Genomic DNA, 10,848 nt, shown 5'->3' with positions numbered 1-10,848 from the left:
GCCATGGAGCTGCGCACGCTGGCTACTAGCCAGAATGTGTTACCATGACCTGAACCACCACTTGAAACAAACACGACCTGAGGTGAAAGCTCAATCCAAAAAAAAAAAGAAAGTCTAATCAATGACGGTGCTTTCATTCTAAAATTAGAAAAATGAAACAGCTATTTAGAATAGTATCCTGGCTATGGGTATGGTTACCTTCTTAACCGCCCTGAAAAATCCCTTATTGCGGTAACGTCAGTTTAAAAATAAACACAATATATAGAAAAACACACAAATTAGACTAAACGTAGTTCTTGAAATGCTATTTCATTTGCCCTTTGTAGCCCATCAAATGTTTACAATAGTCGACTTGCATCCCCTTTAATGACATGGCTGACTGATCTGGACCGAGGGAAACGTTAACATCTAGGATTACATCTAAAGAGCCTTTAGAAATATTCGGGCAAATACCTATTTACAGCCACGCACAGCCGACTACTAATGACGTGAGCAGTTCGTGCTCAAGAGAGCCTCACTTCCTCAGCTGAGGAATTAATACGTCTGTGCCCTTGTTGAATTCCAGAGAACAAAGACCACGCGAAATGTGTGCTACTAGGTCTTGCTACGTTTACCATTTCAGTCGTAATATTAAGTGCAAAAGTTGTCTTCTATTTCACAGAAGCAGGCTTTGAAGCATACATTTTCTCCTAAATAGCCAAAAACATAAGTCACGTTCTGTTTAGGAACATACTTAAGATATGGAGATCAAGTTAAAAGAGCGAGTGTGCATTTCGTATAATATTGCAATTACAACCTAATGAAATAGTTTACCATGTCAAAAGTGGTACTGTATAAATTAAACGTTATTAACTGTTAATTCAGCTAGCCAGCGTTTACAAAATCCACACTAAATGGTCAACCAGGCCAATCACTTTATTATCTTAACACTAAACCCACAGAAAACGAGCAGTATGCGAGTTCTTAAGTGAAATTGTAGAAATAAAAACAAATATAAAACATGATTGCAAAACACCGTGTTTATTAAGCTAAGACACCGAAGCCCTGAAAAATCAGGAAACGTGTTTAAAAAAAAATACTTCGTTGCGAAGTGTACAGTTGATTACCTTACAGAATACAAAACAAAATCCGTTGAACTCCACGTCGGAATTCGAAAGGTCAAGCACCAAAAAAACCTTCCAGCTTTATGGCCACTGCCCTCTACTATGTAGTCCAACCCACCGTTGTTTTGGGCCAGTCAGTTCTGAGAAACGTAAGTTCAATCTTGGAAACAGCACCCTCCCCCCCTCTCAGGAGGTCGACGTGCCAACAGCGGAGGTTAGCCAAATGTGTCCAGATAGTTAAATCACCGCTTTCTTGAGTGCAGCTCCAGGGATAGTTGGCTTTAGAGGACCTTGGGTGGGGCGTTTAAATTTAGCTGGTGAACCTAAACAAATACAGGTAGCAGGCGCCCTGATAACTCGTACTGTAAACAAGGACAGTGTTATTCTTAAATATCGCCTGCTGGCGTGCCAGCTACACAGACCTGGGAAAAGGGTTGGTCAATTAGCAAGCGTGCTCACAACCCCAAATAGGTTCGGAAATGAAAAAAAGCTTAAACATTGCCAGACATTTCTTATCTTAAAAGACCAGTTACAAAAAAAAAAAAAAAACACACACAAAAAAAAAACAATTTAAACAATTTGTAGAAAACACCAAAATGTTTGAACACGCTAACTAGCTAGCTAGTATCGTTAGCATTTACATGTGAGGAGGTTGCTAGCTAGTTAGCATGCCATTGTTATTCGCTAGCTGTACATTAAACATTTAAGTCTTATGCAAATAGCTAGCTGCTAGGACTTTTTTTTTTTAATCTCCGGTCAGGTAACTTAAGTTTCTTCGTCCACTCCCATGTCCTTGTCCATCAGTCCATTTAATTAAAGATGGCATTTCATAAAATACAATCTCATCCCATTAGTATTGCATACTGCCGGCCGAGTTTGAATGATCTGCACGTTCCGACGCAGTGAACTGCAATCGCCTGACTGCCTCTTTAATGAGATTCCCAGACAAAATCAATTCCTGGAGCAACTGATGGGGATCATCCTCTTCGTTTGAAACGTCAGCCGTCTTTCGGTTCCATGATTTAAATCGGTCCCATTCCTGATCACTGGATCCCGGGATGTTGTAGGGGCTGGCCCGGCTACGTAGTCCTCGATTCCGGAGACGAATGCAGCACCCATTTCGCCTTTGCAGTGTCGCGGAACTGTTGTTAGTCTGTTTGGCGTTGCTACTACCGTTGCTGTTGTGGCTGTGAAGACATGACATCGCCTTTTGATTAGCGCTCGCATTGTTGTGTAGCTGCAATGCTTCGCCGATTTTAGTAACAAGAGCGTCCACCTCTTTAGAATCAACGGTGACGGACTGCTCTAAAAGAATGTATTTCTCCTTTCGACAGGGCATTTCTTTGTATTTTTCAAATAATCTTTGGGAGATTATTTTTTAAATGAATGGGGTTGTTAAGTCTGCTCTGACCCTCACCACGCTGCTCAACGGAAAGCGACTCCTCGGCTTGATTTGTAAACAATGGGTGACGCATGATCCGGATTCTACCATTATGAGTAGGGGAGCAAGTTACCTAAGATGACATGGTAGTCTGTAATAATTGTACCATTATTTGTCATTTTGTTTATGTTTATTCTGGATTTGTTATTTTAAAAAATATAAAACATAAAATTGATTTAATTTACTCTATATTTTCTTGTTGTATATATTGTTTTTGCGCTCACGTTGTGCTCCCCTACTGCCTTTTTTCAGATAAGACATTCGGAATGTAACGTCATCCTGTAAAGGGTTACATAATTCTTGAAACTGCGGAGACTGATTGCTGGGATGTTATTAAAAAACAGACTTACATTACATATAGATTTTTAAATATTATCTCAGGGTATTTTCTACGGCAGTATTTATGGATATCAATCGAATGTGGATAGGTATATACGAACATTGCCAATTAGCTGCAGTCATGTATTTTTCATAGTACTACATATTTCTTTAGGTAATTGTTATACTAATTATGTGTTTGCTACAGCTAAACACAATGCATGCCCTTGTATAAAATGTATAAATGCATTCTTGGTTGTATAAACATTTTCATGCGTTATTTAAAATTTAGTGTTGCTAGGTAATCATCTTAATGACCTTCCTTTTCCGACATGAAACAATAGAATCATAATGCAGCCGACGAATATAGCTTCTGATATTATTATAAGTTCGAGTCACATAGCTGAGATAGTGAAAAGGAAATTTATGAACGTATGTGTGTAAATTATATTTCACTGGGGAAAGTGAGCTCGCTAAATTATTGTTTTAACCATTACTCTCAAGAGTAAAATTAGTGCAGCCTACCGGCGTTTGCAACAACAGGAATATAGCTAGTATTTTAAAAGAATTATGAATATTTCGTAAACGAATACCGGCCAGCCCAGTTATGTTTTTAATACAATTTTTTAAATGAATTCCATTGTCAAACCGTGCTGTGCGTTCAAGTCAAAAGGAGGGCACCGCACGATTAGTCAGTGGTTCTGATATCCATATAAGGGATTGCCAGCAGACTCACGTGGTACGTGTGCTCAACTGAACCGTCTTGTTTTTTTATAGCCCCTCTGGTCTGACAACGTTGACTTGATGTGTGGGCAACAGGCCGCTTGTTTGTGATACTGCATCGCTCGGTTAAAAATAAAGTGCTTCTAAATGAATTACAGTATTTGCATAGCATGGATAGATTTTAATGACCATGTTTTGTCCTGCCACAGCCCGATTTTTCACCATACTTAATCTATTTTGGTTGTATGTTTATGATATTAGCAAGCTGCCATAAAAGCTGTGTCTGGCCAACAATTCATTTTTGTCTTAGCTAAAAACTCGTTGTGTAGTATTCTCAAATGGACGTTACATGAATACTCTTACCAGCAACTGTGCCCTTTTCCAAAGGTGGAGGTCAGTGCAAAGGGGAGAGTGATGTTTATCTGTGAAAAAAAGAGAAATAATTAGATTTGAGTGGGCTAAGGAGGGTTCTACTATGCGATGTCTTAAGAATTATACTGCTAATTTGCATGGTGAAATCCAAGAAACTGGTGTAGCACGTAGACATTAGTCATGAAACTAAAATGGAATAATTAAACCATTTTTCGTTGTTTCACACATTCAATGTTCAACATACCTTAGCAAAATTTATAGCTCGGTCAACATAATTTGGCAATATTACAGTGACATAACATACATAACACTGAGCTTTGGTGTTGCTTTCCTGTTTGTTTGCAGCTCATCTGGTAAATTGAACAGAAGACCAAATATGGACATTTATTCCAGCTACTGCCCAAATGATAGAGTAGTTCACTGGTTAATGAGTTCACTCATTGCCATCATCAAGTATTTGAGTTGTTTTGTAATTACTGTTGCAGGATAGTGCTTCTCTTCAAACATGCAGTTATACTATATAAATGAATCTCACTCACTACAGCTCATTGAGGGTTGGTTTAGTGTGCCAGTTCTTCTTCTGTGGTTTGGCAGGGGGGTGGGGGGTACATTTGTCTGATCTTCTGATGGCATTTCCAGGATAACAGGAAGTGTGGTTTGGTTTGTGTAAAAGCTGAAGTTGTACTCAGAATGTTTTTCATAACTAGAGCACTTGTGGTCAGAAAAGGCACTTTTGAGTTTTGTAAAATGTGCATGTGTCATCAACTCTGCATGATTGAAATGGGTTTTGTGTACTCATCTTCTCTGCTAGTACAACATAATGTAAAACATTTTTAAGCATGATTATTCCAATTAGTTGCAGCCCTGCCTCTATACCCATGTGATAACACTACATAAGATACAGATTTTGTGAATGAATAAAGTGTATGTTGTTACAGTTTTTCTCGATATCTAACACACTAAAACTGGTTCTTTTAGCAAAAACTCCCAAATTATTACTTCAGTTCTCAGAGGACCAACACATCTCTCAAAACTATAAACACTTTTCACTTGTTTTAACACATGCTGCAAATTGTTAAACTTTTTCTGCAAATTTCTACAAACAAATGCTGTCATGAATCACTGGTTACACACTGTGCTCATGCAACAAACACTAGTAGTCAAAACAGTTAACTCAAGTCATCACAACCTAAACTCAGGTAACACACCTTTCTCTAGGTGCAAACACTTGGCAGCAAAATTGTTTACACACTGGTCACAATCTCTGGATCAATAAATAGGGCCACAGTTTGCGTCTATGTGCTTTTGAACAATGGATCCTCAAAATGGACAAGCTGTCCAAAGATCAGGAAGACAAAGGAGACGAAGAGGCAGGAGACAATTTGTCCCAGACGAAATACGTGCCACCTTGATTGACCATGTGCTGGTGCATGGTATGATGATGAGGGAAGCTGGACAGAGAGTTCAGCCAAACTTGAATCGTTTCACAGTGGCATCCATTGTCCATACTTTCAGACAAGAAAACAGGTACTATAATTTACTGTAATGTTACATATTGTATCTGCTGTACTACTGTGAGAGGATATGCTGTCTATGTAAGGTTGAAGTGTATTTACAGACTATATGCTCTTTAGATTGTATTGCTGTTTTTGTTTATAGTGCTGCATATACTGAGTTCCTTTTATGAATGCTACTCTCCTTTGAAAATACTACATTTTTTTGTTCCTTCAACTGTGTTGTGGTTACTGTACAGTACTTTTCACTCAGCATCACTTTTCAGAACTACAAATACAGTAAAATATTAGGAAATTTGCACACTCCCTCATTTGTTAGTAGTGTAACATTGCAAAGATCAAAATCTGAAAACCATAAAATAAGTAGAATAACCAGGAGAAAATAACACCTGAAGTACTGCTATAAAAGGTTTTTGCAGTAGTGCTTTGAATTTATCTCACTGGTGTGTTATGGGTAATCTACATTGTCTGTGTTTTCGATGGCTTGTGTGTGCCATTTGAAGGCAAAGTTTAATTTTGATGGAAGAGTATATGTTTTTGAGAAGATAATCTGAGTTTGGCATGGATGTTTGAGGTTTGTGCTGATTGATGTGTAGTTTTGGGATTGTGTTAATAGTTCTGAGAAAAAGGGGAATTGTTTCATTAAATGTGTCTTAGCAATAAAAAAAAACTGTAAATAGAGGATCACATCTCAGCTGATCTAAAGCAAACTTAAAATGCTTAAGTTTTCTTCCATAGCATTAATCTTTTCCTTTGTAATTTGATTTTCTTTCATAAAGTATGCATAGGTCTAATATATAATTCTAAGTTAAGTGGATTTGTGAAAAAATACATTACATGATTGATTTCCATAGGATATGAGTTCATGAAGTTTATATAGCTTTCAATTTGACATATTATCCATGTTAGTCATTAATACAGCTGGGTAAATACTGTATTCCAGGAAATATTTCTATAAATATTACTGGCAACGCTGCTGAAAGTGAAACCTCGGAGAACATTGACACATGACAAACATTCGCCCGCTAGTTTATTTCATTACAGCATAGGCTTCCCCGTGCATGCAGTGTATGCTCCCTGTAACGTTGCATAACACAGGTAATAACTGCGATGAGAGACTCCCCCACCCAGTCCCAGGCCAAAATGCTATGCAAATGAAGGCCATTCAATTAATTTAAAATGTCAGTGTCAACAGTCTGTAATCTTTGTGTGAATTGAAATTGGGCTGCATACCTATAACTTACTGTACCCTGATATCAGTCTTCTGTTGTCAAGTTACATAATACTTGCTGATCAGCAAGGATAAGGCCTGAGAGCACGTGTGCTTCCTGGGTTCATAGCAGTCCTAGCATTCTGGTTTTCTGCCTCATTTAACTTAATTTGCATGGGAGTTTTCGCAAGATTGCCCCCAGTAGAGGTAATGTACTTTGCAGTACCTAAATGTTGAAGGGCTGGCCAGGTTAACAAAATTTTCTTCTTTTTTTCTTTCTTCTTAGAATAAATTAGGATAAATAGCCATGTACAGGTACAGTCTCAGTCAAAACTTTAAAAGGGGAATTCCAGTTTTTCCATCATGGAATCCCAACCTTTCTTATGAAGAAAGGTCCATTGGTATTTGAAAACTAATCCCAGTAAACGTATTGGCTAAGCTGAATGTACTTAACCAAGCACACAAGTACTGTGAGCAGATAGTTTTCTTAAATGAGCATGTGTGACTCCAACCAAAGACCAGCCCTGTTTTCTTTTTTAGGCGGGATGACTTTAGATGCATTTATAGATCTAGAGCTCAAGATATAGATCTAACTGTGTCCTGAGGCTCTACCAATGTAATTCATTTGTAAACCTCTGTGCACTGTACTTAGTTTGCTGTACACGATGAAGCAGTTATATCTAAATACCTCTGTACCATATCTATATGTACAAGTTCACAGCTAAAAGGGCAAGTGTATTTTACAACCAGACCTTTGGACTCTCGCCATTTTTGCCTAGCCAGCAAATAACTTTCTATGCAATGTTTGTAAACAAAACACCATGACCTAGCATTTAGAAATTACTATATTAATTTTCCATGCATATTTATAATGCAGAAAGCACCGCATATAATGTAATTTACACATGGTAAGCTTTAATATTATATCTTTCCATAGCCTGATTTGCATAGCATTTGTCTTAACACTTTAACAAAGTTTCTGAAGAGACGGGGTTAACATTTAAACTGCCTGGAGAGCAGAACCTTATCTCCATTTTTTGTTTAACATGGTCATATTCCGACTCCATAAAGCTTATCCATTTACCATGCTGAGCAGCACATGGAACAATGTGTTCCAATATTTTCTTTCAATTTCATTTCCTGGAAGTTACATGGCAACAACACAAGGAGGTAGGGTAGTAACGGATTCTCTGAAGAGAGGGGTGAGAGGTCGGGTGCAGGCATGCACACGGTTGGGTTTGGTGTCTGCAGGCAATTTGAAGGGCACTCATTTTCTCAGAAGGCATGAGAGCCACATTCCAGGAACTCACCTTTTTTTTTTTAAAGGCATGACAAGTACATACAGAATGTCAACAGTGGACTCTGAGGGAAAATACTTTTGTACACTTTGTAAAAAGTCTGTCTTAACAAATGTTTTAGTGTTGTAATAATGAGTTTTAAAATCTTTTTTTTTTCTTTTCTAAAGTAGAAAATATTTGTACCAAATATTGAAATGAATCAAACTGTCTCACCTCATTGGAAATATTTTTGTTATATTTAGCAAATATGATTTTAGGTCTAAATGTAAGACTAAAATGCATTGACTTTTTTGTTTTTGCAGCACAAATGCAAGGAATGATACTGCCAAGTAACCTAGGAGATAATCCGTAGGCAATAGAATGAGCTAACAGAAAGCTTCAAGTTCCTGCAAATGTAGATTTGTTTACACATCCATTGTTATGCTGTTCAGAGAATATTGGTATGTGCATGTATGCGCACGCATGTGTGTGTGTGTGTGTGTTTGAGTGCCCCTTTAAATGTGTTTTGTAAATACTTCCAGTGAGTATTTTGGGTATGTTCATTTGAGTGTTGCTGGTAACAGAGTTAACAGGGACAGAAAGCAGGGGAGACCTTGATGTTGTTTTAAGTTGTTTCACTTCACAATCGATTATTTCCTAAGACATGTACTTGCCTCTTTGTGTTCTAGTTTGGGGGTTTAAAAAGCATTTTTGACTCAGTTTATTAGTGAATATCCCGGATGAATTGCCTGGATGAGTCAGTGGGTTTCTGACCTATCAATGCGACTGTATTTAGGAACATAATTTATTAATACAAATTGTTTTAGTTCACGCTTGTTTAATAGTGCCACGATCAAATGTCTACAAAATAATTTACAAAGCTTATCTTGTGACATTTCTCAGGGAAATAAACTGGTTTTACATTTTTGTGACATATGTATATAATTGATGAAATTGGCTACAGTACCTACAGTATATTACATATTCCATAAATGTCAGGGCTGTATATATTAGCATGCATTATCATTTTCATAGAAGTGATCCTTTTTTCATGTTGAAAGAGAAAGCACCTGGGAATATAGCAGCAGGGGTTGTGTAAGGATTTGCATTTGGCCTGCCAAATATAACTGACTCTCTCTCTCTCACTCTCTCTCTTTCCCTCGCTTCATCCCTCTCTCTCGCTTTCCTTCTGTCACGCTCACAAATCTCATTCAGACTAATTTAATAAATTTGGAGACAGTCTGTGAGTAAGATTAATGGAGGTTGTGGTGAGTGTTCCTTGCCTGGGTCCAAATCCTCAAAATCCTAACTCAGTTGTTGTTTCCTTACTGCCCCGCTCTGACACAAACAGGGCCTGTTTTGCTGGTGCACGTGTTGGAGCAGCGCATTGCTTTGCCTGTGTCACTGAGCCAAGAGGCAGTGTTTACTGTCGGACTCTTCCCCCGCCCCCACCCCCCGCCTCCGCCTCCCCCCCTCCCCCCCCCAATCACAATCTGGCTCGGCTCCAGCCCAAAGGCCAGTGAGTTTACTGGCAGGATATATAACGTAGAGAAACGCTCCTCTGAACAGAGGGCGTGGGCATACTGTACTGTACACAGCTTCAACATGTCTCCATTCAGGAGTAAAGCACTTAATAACTGCATAAGGGAAATCTGAACCAGTGCCAAAATACATACACTCGTCTAATGACAAAATGATGATTGAGCTTTAAATTGCATAGTTGTTTAAAAGTGTTTCTCCCTGCTATATATGGGAATCCTTCAGTAACAGACCTGACCATCAGAAATGTGATGTGTGTTTGGAGGGCCAGGCATTAATGAGGACACAAAAGGACAGAATGTATTTACTAGGAATTATTGCATTGGGTTTCCAAGGTGTTTGAGATGCGCTTAGCACCCGGTTATGCTTTTAGTGCAGGATGTTTTTCAGATGGCTAGCCAATTATGTTGAGAGCGTTTCTTTTTATAAATGACTGTGTGCACTGCCAAATACTGAGGAGCTTACAGCAATAGCAGCAACCTGTTGCACTAGTTAAATTTAACCAATGGCTAGTTTGAACATAAATTCCACATAAATTCTAGTTAGAGTTTCGCAAATAATTTAATTTAAACCAGTTGCTTGAACTGAGTTATTTCCGAGTTAAGATGCGGCTTCGGATTTACACCTATTCTGTATTTAGGTGTAAGGTGATTCCTAAAACAGCCGTTGATATGGCATATCAATCTGAAGGACTGAAAAACTTGTTGGAGGACCCGGATACAATTCCGTGCAGTATTGGCCTGCATCGGCAGCTCGTTCTCTAGACAGATTACATTCCTTGTTTGTATGATGATGTTGACATGCACCTGCGCTTTTGTTTTCATGGCCGAAACTGGGGCCTTTAGGTAAGGGGCTCTCAAACTCTGTCTGGGGGACCGCTGTTTATGTTTATGTTACAGCCTATTGACCAGTTAAAGTTGTCTTTGTAGTTCTTTCTTAGTATTGACACGATGCAGGTTTGACTTATTTCCCATCACTTTGTAAAAGATCCCGTATTTTGTATTCTGAATTTTGTATTCTTCCTTTCCGTAGTTGCCTTAGTCCCAGTGTCCAGATGTCCACATTCTCAACAATTAGGATCCCACCGATTTCACCTGGAAATATGATTGAATCGATAAAAAATTCAGTACTTTCAAAAATGATAATTTTCCATATAGAATATAACAAAGTCTGACTGAACTAAAGTCCTAGGATATGAATATGGGACATTTTTTCTTCATGGAATCCGTAGATATTTCTGACAATGACGTGAGAGAGTAAATCCATTAATAGACATTGAAAATGTATGATTATTTTCAATGAAGAGTTTCATGCAAGCCGGGTTGTGCAATTAGGATGGAATGAAAACGAT

The 10,848-nt window shown here is 38.3% G+C and overlaps 1 protein-coding gene across 1 annotated transcript; it reads right to left on the bottom strand.

Annotated features, from left to right (window-relative positions):
* Positions 1-999: 999 nt before the first annotated feature.
* Positions 1,000-2,558, bottom strand: gbp (glycogen synthase kinase binding protein). The gene has a single exon (XM_035424425.1). It carries the CDS (start codon positions 2,440-2,442, stop codon positions 1,954-1,956), a length of 489 nt encoding a protein of 162 aa, XP_035280316.1. The 5' UTR covers positions 2,443-2,558; the 3' UTR covers positions 1,000-1,953.
* Between the last annotated feature and the right edge of the window lie 8,290 nt (positions 2,559-10,848).

The sequence above is a fragment of the Anguilla anguilla genome, chromosome 1 (assembly GCF_013347855.1).
Source record: "Anguilla anguilla isolate fAngAng1 chromosome 1, fAngAng1.pri, whole genome shotgun sequence".
NCBI classification, from domain to species: domain Eukaryota; kingdom Metazoa; phylum Chordata; class Actinopteri; order Anguilliformes; family Anguillidae; genus Anguilla; species Anguilla anguilla.
This window is presented reverse-complemented; position numbering and strand designations above follow the sequence as displayed.